Raw genomic sequence first — 19,078 nt, 5'->3', positions numbered from 1 at the left:
TGGGAAAAGGAGGTCTTCACCAAAAGACTACCAGGAGGGTCTCAGTTCTACCCAGCCAGTGCCGCCATCTGCAATCAGCCACCCAACCGGGACCAGCACAATGCAGGGCATCCAGGGACTGGGCCAGGCGGCCCGGGCAGAGATGGCACAGAAGGTTGCCAAGAAGCCCCTGGAGTTGTGTTCCCCTTGCCCCGTCCCTCTTTCACAAGACAGTCTTCCAAAAGTGATGAGTCAAAAAGCTGAAGAGGTAGCCCTGAATCCACTGTAACCCGTGATTATGAAGGCGGTGCAGGCCGCTCTGCCCATTTCATAGGTGGGAAGGTGGAGGCATGCAATCCCCATCCAGCCCAGTGACTCAGTGCTCTGAACAGCACCTCTTGGTGTCGGGTCACATGAGCCACTCACAGCATTGGATTCCGCTGAGGATGCCAGGAAATCGCCCTCGTGATTCAACAGGTGAGCTCTACTTTGCAGGTAAGTTACGGTTTGCCTTGTGGGCAACTCTTTTTAATGGCAGGCAGAGAATCCCGCTTTTGCGTGGTCACGGAAGGCCCGTTGAGGCTCACGCGAGGGCCACGAACTCTGCCTCGCTGTGTGTACCTGGGGGCCACCGAGCCACAACCTGGGCACTGCCTTTGAACGGAACTGCGCGCCTCTCTCACGTGTGTCAGTGGCAGGCAATGGGCCACGCAAGAAGGGACTTCCAAGGGCTGGCCTGTGCTGGGAAGTCCTGCTTCCTTCGTAATCCCCGGGGTGGACTTTGGCTACTTCATGGAAAACCCGTTGTTCTCAGAGAAACCTGCACTCTGGACGAAGACACGAGCTATCTGGCTAGTGAAGAAGTGGAGTTCCAGCATGGCCTGATCCCCAGGCCCTGTTTCACAATACTCCCTTCCGTTTTCCTTCCCATATGGGTTTACCCCCAGCCCTTAAAACCTGAGCACACCGATTTCTCATTGGGCTGCTTTGCAAGGCAGGGGTCTCTCCTCTCCTCTCCTCCTCTTCCCTCCCCTCCCCTCTTGTGCAAAATGTCTCTTTCCTTCAGATTTAATGATTCTGCTTTTTTCTGCATGGGCAGTGCCATCTTGGCTAAATAAGTGTTGGTGCTTGGGCCCAAAGTCAAAAAACAGATACGAACGCAAGACACAGCAGAGGGTAATTGCCATAAGCATGTCTTTCCCCTTTTCCTTTTCCAGAAGAGCAAGGCTAAAGGCTTCTAAATTACAGTCCTTTCTTGAGCTGGGTTAGCCAGTCAAGGCCTGGCATTGCAATGCAGCCTGAAGTTGTAACTGTGTTCAGTCAAAATAGAGAACTCTCTGATTGGTGGAATTTGCTCTTGCCCCTGTGAGTTGATTCCAGATTGAATCCCCTTCTTCCCTTCTTCTCCAAAATGGACTGGTTCCTCCCTCAGGGAGGTTCACACTACCTTGTTACTTGAGGGTCAGATGCTGAGAATGCCAGACGTTACTTAATTGGCCTTCTCCTCTGACTTGACAAGAAACCACTTTGATGAGGGACTCACACTGTCCCCTTCGGTTCCGCAATGATCTCCTTGTTGAACCAGAGGTGTTTAGCCAATCGCCCTCATCAACCTTGGCCTTCCAGCCACGTCTTCCAAACCAAGCCAGCGCTTTCCCTAGGAGCAGAAATGGCAAAACTGAAGCTGTCATACTCCCTGGAGAAGACCATTGTGCTAGGGAATATCGAAGGCTGAAGAAGGGGGGAACCAGATAAGAGATGGATGGACTCTGTCAAGGAAGCCACAGCCTTGGACTTAGAAGAGCTGAGCAGGGCTGTTGTGGAGAGAACAGAGAGGACTTGACGGCACAGAACACCACCCTCAGGGCTGGAGCTCTCTAGCTTGGGATGCCGTATTTTGAGCCTGCAGGCATGGGCACAATGCCATTTCTCACCAATCATGGAAGATGTGTGCAATATCTCTGAGTTCTCACACCTGTCCATTTCGTGTCACATGCGGTGCAGGTGCATTGGCAGCTGTCACAAGAACATCTGTCAAAACAGGAATCTGGTGTTAAGGTTTCCTCTGAATAATGATGTCACTAAATACATGAAGGAGCGCCTCTTCCCGTACATGCCCTCACGCCCCTTATGACCTGTGGGAGAGGCTCTGCTCCGGGAGCCCTCCTTAAAGGAGATAAAAAGAACAACTTCCCGGAGCAGGGCCTTCTCTGCGGTGGCGCCCAGATTATGGAATGCGCTCCCTGGAGAGGTGCGCCTGGTGCCGAGTTTATATTCTTTTCGGTGCCAGGTTAAAACCTTTTTATTTAATTGCTATTTTAAAAACTAATATTTTATCATGATTTTTTTTCGATTTATATCCTGCCTTTTTCCTACAAAGGGCTCAAGGCAGCTTACATCATTCTCCTCCTCCACCTTATCCCCACAACAACAACCCTGTGAGGAAGGTTGGGCTGAAAGTCTGTGACTGGCCCAAAGTCACCCAGTTGGCTCCATGGCTGAGCGGGGACCAGAACCCGGATCGCCTGAGTCCCAGTCCCATGCTCTTAACCACTACACCACACTGGCTCTAACAGTCGCTTTTAACAGTCGCTTTTTTGTTTTATATAATTTTATGGAATTTGTTATTGTTTTATTGTTTTGAATTGCACGTGCTGTGAGCCAACCTGAGATGCCGAGGCATGCTGTGATGGCATATAGAAGTTTTAAAGAAAGAAATAAAAATAAATAAATAAGCCACGCAGAACCTGGGGAACAAGACTTGCAAGTTTGCCATCACTGCAGAACCTTCAAAAGTCCGCTCTTCTCCTTTTCTGTCTCCCAGGTTCTGCTATCAGAATCTGCATTTCCCCTTTTTTGTTTCAAGCATCCAAAACCACAAACAGCCTCTGCTAAAAGGCTCTCTGTTGTCAAAGCACAGCTGGCAAGTTACAGCAACAGGAAAACTAGTCTCTGTGCATGGACAGACTGGTCAGTTGACCCCAAACTAGAAAATATTTCTGACCAGCCTCCTTTTCAGTAGAGCTGGACTCCACCCATCTAGGTGGGTTCCTCTTTAGAAGCACCCACCTCCAAGATCTGTGCAAGACCTCTAGCTGGGTGGCTCTTCCATCCCAGTCTTGTGTCGTGGGGTCCAGGACCAGTCAGGACTTGGGCTTGTCCTCCACCTCTCTCTCCTCTCCCAAGCCCTGCCTGTTCCTGTGGTCTGTCCGGGAATCTGGGATCGGGGCCTTGAGACAGCCTGTCCTTGATTCTCCATCTCCTGGTCTTCACCAGCCTCACCTGAAGAGTCAGTGCAACCTGACCTTGGAAAGCCACCAAGAGCAACTGCCCCATCCACCCCCAGCATCTGCGGACTCCTCTCCTTCCTCCCCTCCGGCTGCTCTCACCCTCCTTGACGGTCTCCACTGGTCCTCCAAGCCGTTTCCTCCTCTTGTTCCACCCCGAAGCTGAGTGATGCGGCCACCTCGGGCGGCGAAGTGGGGTGCCGTGGCCTGGCAGCGGCCCAGGTGGCTCCTCCAAAGCTCTTCTCCCAGCATTCCTTGGGAGATGAAGTCCTGGACACTGCCTGGTCTCTCCAGAGGCCCTAGGTGGGCTCGCTGCCCTCCGAGGCAGTGGGGAAAGATGCTCCAACACTGAAAGAGCATTCAAGCAGCGCTTCCGCGTGGGGTGAGGGCGCCCCTTGTGCTTGGCTCAGGCATTGCAAGGACCTGGGCGGGCCGGTCCTGCTTCTGCCAGCCCAGCTGCAGCTGCAGAATTCGCGTCTCACTTCCTTTGCCCTCACATGGTCCCAAGTCCAAGGCTCTTAAGAGTGGGTTATTTAGGACTAATTATTTTCGGTAAAAACAGGAAGGCCGAGAGGAATTGCAGCCATGTTCAGCTTCGGCCCCTCAAGTGCTTTTGGACTCCAACTCCCACTTTTCTCAGCCAGCACAGGAAAAGCTCAGGGATGATGGGAATCCACCAAGCAAGGGTGGACAACGCTTGGTGGCCCTGGGGTGCGAGTGACTGGGGAAAGGTCTGAAACTAGATGTTTAAACCGCGTTTCCTAACCCAACCTTCCCCATTGTGGAGCCCTCCAGATGCTGGGGTTTCAACTCCTATCATCCCTAGCCAGCATGTGCTATCCCAGCTGTGGATAATGGGGGTCTTAGTTCAACACACTTGGGACTGAACTTTGCAGAACGCTAACAGAGGCATTCAGCCGAAGATGGCGGCACTTCTCTCTCCTGCCCATCTTCTGCTTGTAACCCACCAAACGACACCTTTCCAGGGCCGTCTCTACCCTTGGGCGAGGCAGCTGCTTCAGGCAGCAGACACTGGGGGCAGCCCTGATGTTGGAGGAGAGCCGGGTGCCTCGTGGCCTTCCTTTTCACCCCCTCAAATATCCTGCTGCCTTCAGGTGTGGCGGATGCTGAAACGGGATTTCTTACGCTTTGGGGGCATCAACGTTTGAGGGTTTCCTGCCTACGACCCCCAGGGCGATTTCATGGAAGGCAAGGCTGCGCTGCCCCCATCTGGTGGCAAGAGGCGGTATCACCACAGCTGCATTCAACATTTGAGACTCGGGACTTGGGAAGGTATGCAATCCAGAGCTTTACCAAGACTGCTTTCTCCTCCACTTTCTTTGCAGCCCTTCTCATGCTCTCTGGGGCATTTTGCCCTCTGCCTTGACATTCCAGGGATGGTTCGTTGCACCGCCATAAGATGGTGCTGTGGTCCACAGCGCAATTGCAAAATACAGCTGCGCTTGCAAGAACCACAGCGGCACCCAGGAAAATACGCCTTTCCCCACAAGACGAACTTTAGGCACTTGTGATCCCCCATTCAGAGAACTTGGCAGATTTTTTCATCTTTCTCTTCCTCCTCTAGATAATGGCATTATCTAGCCATTTCGTGGCTTTTCTGTTTTAAGAGCAAGGTAAGTCAGCTACATAGGAATGTACAGAAAGGCCAAGAGCAAAACTTGTCCAGGGCGTGACCGTTTCCTCCTGCAAAGAAAACAGAAGGCACCTTGCTGGTGCCTCATGCCGAGGCACTCTACCTGGCTTTCTAAAAAATGCTGTGAAAACGTCTGGAAAATACAGGAGTCTGTGAAAAAACCTGCAAATGTTTGCAAGTAAAAGATCCCACCTGCACAGTGAATGCTTGGGGTGAAGAAGTTCCTAATTTGCAATATGCCCCAATAGCCCAGCTGAGAATTCTGTTTTTTAAAGATCACTTGCAGGAACAGCCCTTGAGATAAAGCACGGCTACAGGTATTCCGTTTCCCAATGATTAAACTGGAATTCTGTATCCCCAGCTGTCCAAATTCTGAAAATTGGCAGCCTTTTAAAACTCTGGCTTTGCGAGAAATACCCCAGGCTCAGCTCCCGGCAGAACTTTTGCCACTGTTGTTCCACTGGCTCACAAAAGGCGGATTTCCCTGCTCCGTGGCGATGGCTGAAAAGGTGGTTTTTGGTGAAGGCGGGCTGCCATTTATGACTCTTGTGAATGTTTCACAAGTCCCTGACATTCCTGTGTGTATATACGGCCTCCCAGAAACCCAGGGCTAAGACCCACTGAGCCAAATATGCAGAGTTTTGCAGCTGATCTACAGAGGCGTTAAAAGTCTATGCATCTTTCAAGGGCTCGGTCTCCTAAGGACACCATGTTTGCAAGACCCATGGGCAGGGGAGAGGCAGGCATCTGGTTTTCGTGAAAACTCGCAGGCAGGAAGAGCCCGGGAGGAGGAAGCAAGAGGGGAAGCCCATGTGGCCTAAAGCCACCTCGTCCCAGGGGATCTGATGGCCCATCAAGAGGGGAAACGGAGAGCAGCCAGTGGCGGGAGAGGGGGAAATGGGGTGGAAAGAAGGCAGGCTGGGAGAAAACGGGGCGGGGGGCACAGTTGGCACGTTGACCCCTGTGGATTATGGCTGCAGCACGTGCAACTTGCAACACACAAACAGAGGAAGGAAAGCAAAAGTGAGATTTCCATGGCTGCTTCTGCTTTTTTGTATTCAGTCGGACAGGAAGTGCGAGCAGTGGGTGGGGCAGAATGAAGAACAAACGTCAGGAAAATTCCAATATGGGTAGTTAAAACACACGCACGCACACACACAGGGATGGAGAGATCGAGGACGAGATGAGCGGCTTTTCTTGGGTGCCTGAAATAATTTTGGGTTCTCTCAATAACCCTATTCATTGACTCCCAGTTTCTTCACAGAAGTGCAATCTTCCCCAAGCATCCAGATTCCTTGGATTGCAATTCCCGGCATTCCTGCCCCCAACCAGGCTGGTTGGGGCCAATGGGAGTTGAAGCCCAAAGCATTTGGGTCTCCAGAAGTTGTTGAATTCCGAATGCCGTTAGCCTAGCCTATTCCCCATAGTTAAACCCTGGCTGCCCTTTAGAAGGCCAGATACCGAAGATGAAACTCAAATACTTTGGCCACCTAATGAGAAGGAAGGACTCCCTGCAGAAGACCCTGATGCTGGGAACAATTGATGGCAAAAGAAGGGGATGGCAGAGGATGAGGGGGCTGGATGAGGTCACTGAAGCAGTCGGCGTGCGCTTAGGTGGACTCCAGGGGATGGTGGAGGACAGGAAGGCCTGCAGGAATGTTGTCCATGGGGTCGCGATGGGTCGGACGCGACTTCACGACTAACAACAATTCTCCATAGTGGCTGGCAGCAATGGGAGATTCAGTCAAACATCACCTTGAAATCTGGTGCTGGGGAAAGGTGGCGGAAGGGGCAGGGGCCCAAAGATTCGTTTGTGGTTTCGTGCAGACAGAAATGAACTCGGTTTAATCCACTTGGCCAGCACAGAGCCAAGACCCTGAGTTTTGTTTCCTTACAATCACAGGTGTGTCTGTGCGTGTGTGTGTGAGGGTGTTAATCCTGAAGCAGAATCTCTGCAGCTTTTATTCAACTTCCTACTCACCCTCAGCCACAGTGTAAAGTCTATTTGAAAAAATAAACCACATTTCTATAAACCCCACTTTAGGACCCTTGCTTGGAAAAGCAACCCCGGACTTCATGCTACCCTGCTAGGAAAGGTAGTTTGCACTCCTAAAAATGCGGAAAGGTGGCCTTCCATCAACAGGAGACTAGGCTAGAAAGGAGGCGCCTGCGTTTGTCGGATTTTACTAACTGGCAGGGAACACGTTTTAAGAACTGCAGAGCGGTTAGTCTGTGAGCACAGCCCTCTGTAGTCGCGTTTCGTCCGAGTACTCCACGGGCTCCTCTCCCGTTTCGCCGAGCAGGACGGTTCTCACAATGGCCTCCGTGACCGCGTACGGGTCGCAGTTGGCCGAGGGCCGGCGGTCTTCGAAGTAGCCGCAGCCGTCCTGGCCAACCTGGCGGGGGATTCGGATGCTGGCCCCGCGGTTGGCGACGCCAGCGGAGAACTCGAAGATGTTGGAGGTCTCGTGCTGGCCCGTCAGCCTTCGGGAGTTGTCCTGCCCTCCACGGGGGTCGTACATGCGGATGTGGTACTGGTGTCGCTTGCTCAGCTTTTCTATAGCCGCTTCAATGAACCTGGCAGGGAACAGGCCGGGCATCAGGAGGAGCGTCATGTGCGCATGCTTGGACGAGGGTCCCAGGCGGCACGAGGGATGGAGGGCTTTGGTGGGAACGGCGGCTCGGATTTGGGGAGTGGAGAGCTGACCCAGCCGTGGCTCAGAGGCCTCACTCTGATTTGGGAGTGGTTGGAACTAGTGAGACCCAGGTGCTTAGCTTCTCCCGGTGAGCCGGCCCGAGTTGGCTCTGGATCAAAGCACTCTGGGGAGAACCACCGAGCCCCCTCCCCACTCCTGACGGTGGGAAAGGAGCCGGCAGAGAACAGGCTGGGGAGGGGTTCTCGGGAGAGCTTGACACCCCAGCAGATGTGGACGTGCAGGCCCCTCCACACACCCACCGACTGGACCTACGAGGGGCTCGATGGGAAGAGCGTCGGGGTGCCCGCTTCCGTAGCGCGCTCCCCTCCAGAGACCAGCCCCAAAGGGTTCATACGCAGAGCTTTGGGTGAATAGGGTCAGAGCGAGGCATACACAAGTTTTAAACAAACCAACTTTCCGCCTGGAGCGTGTGTTTCAGGGCTTGTGAACGCATTGCCGCTGTATGGAATAAAGACTCTCTCACTAACTGTGCCTGTCTCGTTTGGGAGGGGGCGCCGAGCTCACGAGAAGAGGAGGAGTGGAAGATGGCACCCGAGGGAAGGGCAAGCTGGGTGTCATGGTTTGGATGCCACAAGGAGAAGCGCCCCCACCTGAAGCAGTGTGGAGAAAGGCCTGTTGCTTCGAAAGGAGTTAAACGCTTCCCTAGCGCAGTTTTGCGACAGATGGAAATGGGACCCTGCCAGCCTCACACTTTTGAGATGGAAATGGGGTCCTCACAACCTCACACTCTACAGCTGAGGCTGCGCCACCCTTGAACAAGGGAGAAAAGCACCAGCAGCTTCCGGGGACCCCAAGGTTTGCAGAAGTGGAAAGAACTGGAAGGTGGGGGATAAAAAAGGGAACCTCCAAACTAGCCCAGAGAGGACTTGGAGAGCATGAGGGAGGAATGGAAAATGGGAGAGGGTGAGGAATAGGATAGCTGAGTCCCTGAATAGGGAGTGCTGCGCGCTGCAACGTACTAAGAAATACGTGCGTTTAATAAGGAAGTAGGTTGGCTTGGCCCTATAGAGCCGGTGCCATTAAAATCCTGTTCCAGCCTAGACTGGGATCGGCAACAGGGTGCCTCGCCGTCCCTTACCACTGGCTGGGGATGATGGGGCCAGGAATATGGGATCGTATAGATGCCAACTATGTCAATAAATAGATACAAACCAGCCTCAAAAGGAGAAGCAGACGTGGCTACACTGGAAGCAGCGCTGGGAGAGGCTGCGAAGCTCCAGCTTAAAGGTGAAGCTCCGCCTGGAGGAGAAACCCACTCACGTGATTCCGCCTTTCTGCCTCGTCTCCTTGGTGCTGACGTTGGTGTGGCACCCTGCCCCGTTCCAGTTGCCCATCATCGGCTTGGGGTCCAGGCTGGCCACCACCCCAAAATCTTCACAGACACGGTGCAAAATGTATCTAGCCATCCAGAGGTGGTCGCCCATCTCAATTCCTTCGCACGGCCCTATCTGGAACTCCCACTGCAGGGAGAGATCGAGGGAAGAGGCGAGATGTTTTGTCGGAGCACCTGCTTCAGGTTGTGTTTTTAAAAAAACAAACCAGTTCCTGGATCACAGGGGTGCAGAGATACCCCTGGACATCTGGCAGGGCAAAATGTGCTGCAATCTCGCAGGGAAGACGGGACCCAGTCTAATTCCAGGTGAGCCCGTTTGTCCACCTGGGCAAGCATGACCTGGCCTGAGCGCTCCGTCATCTCAGGTGGCCCGACCCTTTTAACGAGATGGCATGCCATTTCTCCATGTCCTCCTCAAGCGATTTTTAAAACTTTTAAAAACATTTTAAATAAAGACTTTGAAAGACGTTGTTTAAAACTCTGCGTTTGCAAATGAATCACGTTAAAGCTACCGGGCCAATGGAGAGTTGCATGGAGTCATTAAATGAGAAGAGGACTGGGGGGCGGCAGACAGATTTTTGGCCTCCTGGCACGCTGAGCTTTTCTGCATTTCCCCAAGCTGTACACCCGAGCAGCGCCACCCTCGCCTTCTCCCACCCTCTGCTGTTGAAGGAATTCCCAAGGGAGCTGTAGGAAGCGGCTTTTCCCTCTGGGAATACCTGAGAAGGCATGACCTCGGCGTTCGTGCCACAGATCTCGACACCGGCGTAGATGCAGGCCTTGTAGTGGGCTTCCACGATGTCACGCCCATACACTTTGTTTGCCCCAACCCCACAATAATAGGGTCCTAGAAGGAAAGCCACAAAGCATACGGTCAGCACATTCGAAAGGGGGATCCGTTTCCCTTCAAGACCAAGAAAGTAAAAAGCAAGATGCATCGCTTCCCTTGGACTCCACGTGCAAGGTTCCCCCTTCCCACTACCAGACAGGTTCCCCACTGTGAGAATGAGGGAGGGAAATGTTTATCTAATTTATTTTTATTTTAGTTGTTATAATTATCTCATCTCTTTTCCTTCCACCTCCTCTGTCTTACTGCATGGATCGGTTGTACCCCTCTAGCTGGGCATGAGGGGTGAAAACCATATTTACAATCTTATTTTACTATGAAATTTATGTTTTGCTTTCTTGCTCTCCAAAGAAACCAAGTTAGCTTTCATCATTCTCCTCCTCTCCATTTTAACCTCAAAACAATCAATGAGTCTTGACGGGTCCAAAGTCACCGAGTGAGCTCCATCGTCGACCAAGACCGGGACCCAGATCTCCGGAGTCCCAGTCCAATATTCTTAAATTCCACAAAGCAGAGCGTTTTCTAGGATGGCGTTTCCAGTGATAGAAGGTTAATGGGTGGTCGCATTTGGGGTTTTATGTGGAGGGAGTTTCAGAGTAAGAAAAGACCTCTTCTGAGATGGAGACATTATCTTTTCGCTCCTCTCACACAAATCAAAAGGAACCCTCTTCCAGTGCATGCCCGACATTGGAAGGGCGAAGAGCCACCTCGACCGACGAACTGATTCTAAAAAAGATCTTGGACTGTGCAGAAATAGACAGACTGACTTTGTCATTGAAGGAGAAAGAAGATGCAGACTTCTATCAAACTTGGGACTTTATTACTGGCTAGAGAAACGGGGCTTTGCATACATTTAAATATGTTTATAATTTAACATAAAAAGAAAAAATGTGGGGGGCTGACCCAGTAGGTCTGATGTTTCCGATGATTGATGTTGTTCTAATTTTTTTTTGGTGTTAGGTTTATTTAGAATAAAACTTATTGAAAAAAACAAAATAGTGGTTGCTGAAAAAATCTACACGCGCTATGATTTTTTTTTTTTAAACCTTCTGCCTGTAGATAACGCTGTATGGAAACAGGAAAATCTCACTCAGTGGAACTCAGTGGATTTTCTACCTGCTTCTGATCCGATGGTAAGAAGTGGGTGAAATAATTTTCTTGTTCAAACTCCTGCCTCTAGAACGGATGGCAGTTCGCACATTTTTTTTTTATATTTGTGTGACTTCCGTGCAGTTTGCACCGGAGCCACGTGGATGTGGATTTGGGTTGTCATTTGTGCAAGTGTTACAAGACGCAATGCACCAGTGATGGTCTGAGTTAAGGGACAGTGATCCGCAGGCTGGTTCGACTCAGGTTGGCATCCGTGCAGAACTAACAAGAAAGTGACCGGTTAGGAAAACAACCCAGCATGTCATACATGTATGACAAAAAATGGAACTAGCATTTTGCCAGTTGAATACTTTTCTTTAAAAAATGCCCAAACATTTTTGCATATTTTAAAAAAATCCTGCATGCGGGATAAAACCCCAATAAGAAGAAAAACAAGCAGCAGCAGCAAAAAGCAAGTGCAGCCCAAACACTCTAGGAAAGCCATACTGGAAATATATATATATTTACATGCTCTGTTCCAAGCCAGAAGACTCCTATTTCTCTTTTCTCTTCATTTGCCTACAATGTTGGGTAGATTTATACTGCACAGCAACTGAGAAATCATAAAGAGAGTTTTTTTCCTCCTCCAAAACAGATTTTGACACACGAATCCCTTTCCTCCTTGTATGCTGGCATATATTACACCAGATGGTTTTTTTTAAAGGGAAGTGCGTTCTTTCAAAAACGAGAAAAGAAAACAAGAAGCTGGACTATCTGAGTCCTTCTCATGGATCCAGTACTCTGACTTGTTTCCCTGGTTTGGACTTGCCTGAGCCAAATCAGATGGGTCAGGACCATGGGCCTTCACAAGGCCTGGAAGGCATTTGCAGAAAATCCCCCCCGAAAACAAAACGAGAAGGTTTTCCAACCACACCGGTTCTTGAGAAGGAACTATTAAGCAATGCTGGCTGCGAGTGACATCAAGGAAACCGGCTGTATGACCTGCCCGGACTGCTAATAACTGGAGACAGCAGGAAGACGGATTTTTATTTATTTTTAAAGATGTGGAGAGAAATCTTGAGCAAGAGAGAAACCGTTCAAGTCTCTGGGTTTGCAGACTCGCTTCCTTCTCATTTACGGCATAATGATTAACACCCCAACCCTTTCTCCTGCTGGTTGCAAAGGAGGTGATACTTCTAAATAGCAGAACCAAAGACTCCCAGGAAATTCTTAGGAGAGGAATCGGCAATAAATTCGCCCATCTTGAAAGGCCTTCCTACAGATCTAAGGTACAACCACACCTTATGCATCTCGGAAAGAGAGACTGTAGGCTGGATCAAGGGGCTGAAGCAACCCCCTGATGGGGAAAAGCAACAAGATTTTAGGCTGGATAGCTCAGAAAAATGGCAAGAGAGGTGGGCTGGAGGACTGGACAGATGGCCAGAAAAGGATGCACACTGGGGAAAGGGAATTAATTCCCTTTAAGTGGGAAAGGGAATTAAAGAATCAGTGGGCACCCCATTAAGCTCTATGGTGGGAGCGTCAGGAAGGAAACGTGAAAAAAGGACTTTTCTGTCCGGTGCATTGGTTCCACAAGAGGAAGCACAAAAACGGAGTGAGAGCCCCCAGCTTGGATGGCTTTCGAAGGGGAGCAGACACACGTGTGGGAGAAAAGGAAGGGAGCCATGGTGTCTCGCCATTATGGCAGGACGCCGCCTGCAGTACCTGAGGCAGGATGCCTTCGCAGGGGAACGTGGGCGGAAGGGGGTGGCCGATTGGGCACGGGGGGAAGCGGCATGCTACATGCGAAAGGCCTCTGGTCTGAGCCCACGGGGCGCTTCGGTTCGTCCACCAGGTTGCCAGACCCAGGCCTAGCCGGACGACCGGCTGGCACCGATCTCCAAGCGGCTGGCTGGACTCTCGCCCTTACCTTGCGGGCCCGGGAAGCCGTTTTCGGGCCAACTGTAAGGGCGCCCATCCACCCCTAGCAGGGTGTACTCCTGCTCCATGCCGAACCAGGGGTGGCTGTCTTTCACCATCTCCATGACCTTCCTGCACGTGTTCCTCAGATTGGTCTCTGTGGGAAAGGAAGGATTCTGTCACCACCCTTTTGTCTATTTATTTTTTCAATTTATATCCTGCCTTTTTCCTACAAGGGGCTCAAGGCAGCTTACAGCATTCTCCTCCTCCATCTTATCCCCACAACAACAACCCTGTGAGGTGGGTTGGGCTCAGAGTCTGCGACTGGCCCAGAGTCGCCCAGTTGGCTCCATGGCTGAGCGGGGACTCGAACCCAGATCGCCTGAGTTCCAGCCCCATGCTCTTCACCACCACACCGCACTGGCTCTCTTTTCATTTTGGAGTCCAGAGGGAATGGAAATCCAAAGACCTTTCTGAAGCTGCCTTCTCTATCAGTCCCCCCAAAAAGGAGCAGGGGTGGGGGGAGAGCAGGAGATGCAGACACACCTGCGCGTTTGCGGTTGTATTTCAGCACCTCGCACAACACGAGCTTGTTAGGGTCGAGGCAAAAGGGGTCTCGGAACATCTTCACGGGAATCAGGAACATGTCGCTGTTGGAGCCCTCGGCTTGGCCTGTGCTGGACCCATCGAAGTTCCATTCGGGGAGATCTGCGGAAGGAACAGAGCAAGCAGTGACACGCGTGTTCCTGCAATTAATCAATCAGATGATTTTCGAGGAGGCCACGAGGTAGCAAGCACCAGCAATGGCTAACGATGCTTCCTGGCAGGGCATGTTAAAAGTTTAAAGTCTGCCGGATCCTTGCTGGTCTTTGGGGAAACATCATTACTATTATTATCGATTGCCTTTCTATACCTGCCAATAGCCAAAGCTATTGCAGTGCACTAGTTAATAAAATACAGGATAAAATAAAAATAATGGCTAAAATAGATGATGTTTCATGAAAATCTTCGCTTGATACCACTGTCATCAGAGAAATGTTTTGAGAGATGTAAGAGGGCCTTACCAGCATCCATTCCCAGGCTCTGGAACTCCCTAACATGGGAACTGGATTCCCCCTGCCTTTCTCCACTTTCTGTTGTCTTTCAGCTAGCAAGAAAAGGTATTATTAACTCAGCATTAACCGGGGGGGGGGGGGCAGCTTTGGTATATGAGACGTTTTGTTAACTGAGCAGGCTGTTTAAAAAAAAACCCTGTTAGGACACCCTGCCTTCTGCTTAATACTCTGTCCCTTTTCTTTCAGTGGGTCTACTCTAAGAAGGCCTAACATTGGGTCCAACCCACGAAACCCAGCGTAACATCTCTGAGGTTTCTGAACGGTCTTCAAGGGCAGCCCTAGATACAACACATCAGAGCCCCCAATCCTCTTCTCCAATACATCCTCACAACAGCCCTGTGAGGTAGGTGAGGCTGCGAGGAAGTGGCCCAGCTCTTCTTAGCCCCACTCGAACCATTACACCACACAGGCTCCCTGTGATCTTCGCGATGCCACCAAGCAGCAGCACACCCCGTCTGGAGGGGGCAGAAGAGGGGGAGTGATCGAAGCCACACCATCCAAAACCAAAGAGGCAACCGGGATTCTGACCTTCGATGCTCTTGGGTTCCTGGCTCAAGGTTCTGGTTTTACATCGCAGCCCTTCTCCACTGCCGTCGATCCAAACGTACGTGGCCAGCACCAGTTTCCCTTGGGGTAGCTTCATGTACTGGTCTCTGACTGCCTTGTTGAGCTTGGAACTGTGCGACACAGACATGGTGGCAAGCTGGGGAAGGAAGGAAGGAAGGAAGGAAGGAAGGAAGGAAGGAAGGAAGGAAGGAAGGACGGGAGAGGGTTTGAGGGGTCGTTCCAGAAGCACTCGAGCCCACGCTCCTGGGCTAGCGAATCCCTATCTGCAGCCAGCCCTCTTCTCTCCTCCCGCCGGAAGGTCCTTCTTTTGACCCCGACAAGATCTGCCAAGGATGCTTCCAACCCCTCGGAGAGCAAAGCCAGACTTTTCCACGGCAGCTGGGCTGGGGAGAGGCTGAACCGAACAGCTCCCCGTCTCCCAAAGGTGTAGCAGCATCTTAGGCTTCGGGAGGGGGCATGAGAAACCCCGAAGGCCCAAGGCCACCCACCACAGCATGGGACTCCGGCTGCCCCTCCAACACCTCACATCCGTTGCAGCCCTGCTCAGCTCAAGATGGTGACTTCTACGGAGCTGATCCCTCTCATAATTGGCCCTCCCCTCCTTCTGCCTACGACTTTCCCTTGCATGGTGGTCTCCTCCAGCTCGGGCCTCCGCATGGCGTGCCCAAAGGAAAACAGCCTCCGTTTCATCCTTTAAAGTGCTTGTTTTGCTATCTAAAGCCCTAAATGGCTTAGGACCAGCTACATGTCTGTCGGGTCCCATATAGACTAACCCCCCGCCATTAAGATCTGGGCAGAAGGGCCGTCTAAAAGAACTGCTCCTTAAGGAGGTAAAGGGGATGGCAAATAGAAGAAGGGCCTTCTCCGTGGCTGCCCCCAATTATGGAACAGGCTCCCCTAAGAGACCAGCCTGGCTCCACACTGGTTTTTGTTTCAGTGCCAGGCAAAGATGTCTCTCTTCTCGGAGTACTTCCAGGAACAGTCTTGAAATGTGCTATATTTTCTGACATTTGTTCTTCTGCTTCCTTGGTGTAATTGTGATACTCATTTTTTAAACTTTTTGATTGAGATTTTAACTGGTTTTATTTTTAGTATTTTACTGTAAGCTGCCTAGAAAATGCCTCTGGATTAGCGGGTGGCATAGAAATTTAAAAGTAATTAAATAAAAAAATATTTCCCAAATCTCTGGCTTGTCTGTCTTTATGTCAGTCTAGGATATTGCAATGCATATCTATTTAACTTCTGGGGCAATTCCCCTCCAATTTGCAAGCATGGCCCACCAGCAGATGGTTGCCTAGCTAGTTGTTTGGGTAACAAACAGAAACTTGGAAGGAAGAAAATATTTAGAGTTGACCCTAGACAGAATCAAGTGCCACACTAATTCTGGAACCTTTATTTCCCCATTATTTTAAGAGGTATGTTTTATTTTAGTCAGGTTTTTATTATAAATATTATGCTGTTCCTTTGATGTTGGACTGTCCTGAGACTTTTATGTATAGGATGGGGTACAAAGTTTTTAAATACATATATAATGTGAATTATGTTGCATGTGGAAGCACTCTTGCTGTTGCACTAGAAGTTGGGTGTTAGGACCTTTCCTTTAGCAGCAGCTTTGCATTGACTGCCACCCTTTTCAGTCAATTTTTGCTCCCAGAATCTCAAGGGCACCTGATCAAAATCCTTAAATAAGGTTTCCTTTGTATGCTCACAGAAAGGGCATTTTCGAGCCAGGAACCTGGTCTGGAGATCCGCTCCAAGTTTCTCGTTGCAGTGGCATTTAACGTTTAGAGTTTTAACACTGCTAGGTTTCTTGCTATATTTTAGATAGGTGTTGGTATAATTATTGATTTAATTTACCACCCACAGTGCACCACTTTCCAGAAAGGCCTACAAAAAAATTACAACTCTTTTTTTTAGTTTATTGACAGTTTTCTTTTTAAGCATGTTGTTATTTATATTTCTGATGCAGTGAAGTGCCTTATGGCCAGAATTTATGTATTTATGGCTGAGATCTGCCTTCTGGCAGAGGAAGAGCTCTGCCCAATTTTGGGGGTTCCCCACCTGGCCCACCTCATGGCTCACCCCATCATTCCACTCTGTGTGGCACCTGCAGCAGAAATTGCAGAAAACACCGTTCATCTGTATCCAAGCCTGCATTTCTATCTTGCCCAATTGCCAAAACTATCTGATAGATCAGAATTTTTATTTATTAAAAGGAAACCATTTGGGAAGCCCTGAGATGTTGTTGGGTTTTTTTTTTTTTGGCATGCTGGTACTCAAATGGTTCAACTTTCTTTCCTCATTAAACCTGAAGTGCACTTATTAAGATTTTTTTCTATTTTCCAGAGAATAAAGATGATTTGCTTTTACTATTCAGAGCATAATCATCTAGCTGCACTCCCTTCCACGTTTTAGCAAGTTCTGATACTGCAATGAGAGTCTGAATAACTTTTATGTCTGTTTGGCCATTCCATTCAACGGGATTTTATGGAAACCTTTTAATATAAATGTTGCATGCCTCAAATACAGACGTACAGCAAATCCAAATAAACATGTGTAAAATAAACATAAATGATGCAATTCGGTTCATGTTGTTCCGATGGAACTTGCAACAGAAACACTTGCAATAGAAATACTGCCCCAAGCTGCCCTTTCTTTCCTTCTGGTTTGAACCTGCAATTCGAAGGAAAAGTTCTGCCATATGCAAAGCAGAACTTCCCTTTGCCCCGAGCTGCTCGCCTCGGGATTTCCTTCCCCTAAAGCGACCACCACCCATTTCGGCCTTCGGGGGCTGCAATTCCACGGAGAAACGGACGAGGACTCCCAGCACGCGAGCCTTTCCGTGCAAACGCGCGCAAACTCGCCCCCGTCCTGCCCACGCGTGCACGTGAAGCTCGAACGCAGGCAGGGCTGCTTCACACGACGGGGGGGACGAGAAGGACGTACCTTCGGTGGCGGGGGGGGGCGGGTCAGGGTCTCCCCCTCCCGAGGGCTGGAGCCCCCCATCCTTCCGCAGAGCCCCCAACTCCTGCCCGCCGCCAAGCGCAAGGGGTCCGCGCGTCCCCGCTCCCGCTGGATTCGGCCCCCCGGGCTCCACCGCCTCCCCGCCCCGTCCAGGCAGCCCATCTGGCAGGGGGGGTCCCGCGAGGAGAGGGGCGTCGGGCGCCTGCGGGCCGGAGCCCCGGGAGGGGGCGGCTGCTGCGCCGCCCGAGGCGAGGCGAGGCGAGGCGAGGCGAGGCTGCGCGCGGCGGGGCTCTCCGCGCCGGAGGCCGCGCCCCGACGGCGCCTCCCGCTCCCGCCCCGCGAAGGCCAGGCGGGCGCGCCCCGTGCGCTCCGCGCCCCGACGGGATGGGATGGGCTGCGCTGCGCTGCGCGGCCGGCTGCTCGCGAGGCGGCGCGCTTACCTTCTGCGCGGCCCGGGGCGATCCGCCTGCGCGCCGCTCCGGCTGCCCGTCTTATAGGCGCCCGGCGCGGCGCGGCGCTGCGCGGCGGTCCTGGGGGCGGAGGAGGGGGCGGGGCGGTCCTGGAGGGGCGGTCCTGGGGGCGGGGCGGCGGGGGAGGAGGCGGTCCTGGGGGCGGGGCGCCTGCGAGCGGGAGGATGCCTGGGAGAAGCGCGCTCCCGCCGACCGACGGGGCCCCCGCCTCCTTCGCAGCCCGGGAGGGCGGGGCTGAAACGGGCAGGCGCTTTGCACGTGCCCAGGGGCAAGAACCGGGAAGGGACAGACTCCTCGGGCGACTGCGGGGGTGACGTCACGCCCGCGCGGCCCCCCACCCCACCCCACCCCACCTCACCCAGGAGAGGCTGCGGGCTCCTGCTTCAGTGGGGCCTCTTATCCCGTGCAGCTTTTCTTCTGAGCTGCACGGGAGCTATCCCTGGTCCTGAACGCCACCTGCACATTTGCTCCAGTCAAGGAGTCCCCTAGACTCCCTTGCCCACAGCTGCGATTAAAGTTTGCAATGGAGGGCCGGCGGACGGGGGGGCGGGGGGGCTGCCTAGGTTAGCAGGGCCAAAGACAGCTGGCTGACAAGGGTTCCAGTATGTTGTACCTGCCACCATGCTGGCTGGGGCTGATGGGAACTGTAGCCCAAAACATTTGGAAAGTGCCAAGTCACAGAAGATGCAGAATTTCTAAGTGGGATCAGATGCTATTTGAGTTGTTGTTCTTGTTACTATTACATTGTGTTTCTATCCTGCCTTTTCTCCTCCTGTGAGGAGCCCAATGGTGCTTCCATAGCCTTCTTCCTCTCTCTTTTATCTTTGCAACAACAATCCTGTGAGGTAGGCAAGACTGAGAGGGATAGGATAAGATAAGATAGAGGGAAACAGATATGAATTATAATGGAAAATGCTGGAAATGTTGCCGGGTGGATGGGCCTTTCTATCATTTGTGGTGGACTTGTGAAATAACAAAAAAAATGGAAATTGATACGTGTAGAAATGCAGAAATGTTCAAAATTAAGTTTCTCACGAGTCCCAAGAATATGCTTTTGAATGCAGTGCATTTTGAATATATACCTGAATACTGAGATCCTTTCAAAAAATGTCAGTTATTTAAGCATATGACAACAG

The 19,078-nt window shown here is 51.4% G+C and overlaps 1 protein-coding gene and 1 long non-coding RNA gene across 2 annotated transcripts; both read right to left on the bottom strand.

Annotated features, from left to right (window-relative positions):
• Positions 1–387: 387 nt before the first annotated feature.
• On the bottom strand, positions 388–4,543 carry LOC123028350. The gene is made up of 3 exons (XR_006415663.1): positions 3,369–4,543; positions 1,914–2,010; positions 388–1,636 (listed from the first exon to the last, which is right to left on the bottom strand). It is a non-coding gene; the product is annotated as an uncharacterized LOC123028350 (long non-coding RNA).
• A 2,545-nt stretch (positions 4,544–7,088) lies between these two features.
• LOC123028315 (glutamine synthetase-like) lies at positions 7,089–17,983 on the bottom strand. The gene is made up of 7 exons (XM_044440021.1): positions 17,913–17,983; positions 14,470–14,644; positions 13,373–13,534; positions 12,837–12,983; positions 9,690–9,817; positions 8,898–9,097; positions 7,089–7,497 (listed from the first exon to the last, which is right to left on the bottom strand). The coding sequence occupies exons 2-7, from the start codon at positions 14,633–14,635 to the stop codon at positions 7,146–7,148; spliced, it is 1,155 nt and encodes a 384-aa protein (XP_044295956.1). The 5' UTR covers positions 14,636–14,644; positions 17,913–17,983; the 3' UTR covers positions 7,089–7,145.
• Between the last annotated feature and the right edge of the window lie 1,095 nt (positions 17,984–19,078).

Source organism: Varanus komodoensis, unplaced genomic scaffold (genome assembly GCF_004798865.1).
Source record: "Varanus komodoensis strain SLA01 unplaced genomic scaffold, ASM479886v1 scaffold36, whole genome shotgun sequence".
NCBI classification, from domain to species: Eukaryota; Metazoa; Chordata; class Lepidosauria; order Squamata; family Varanidae; genus Varanus; species Varanus komodoensis.
The sequence above is the reverse complement of the archived record's forward strand: the minus strand, read 5'-3'. Positions and strand labels throughout refer to the sequence as shown.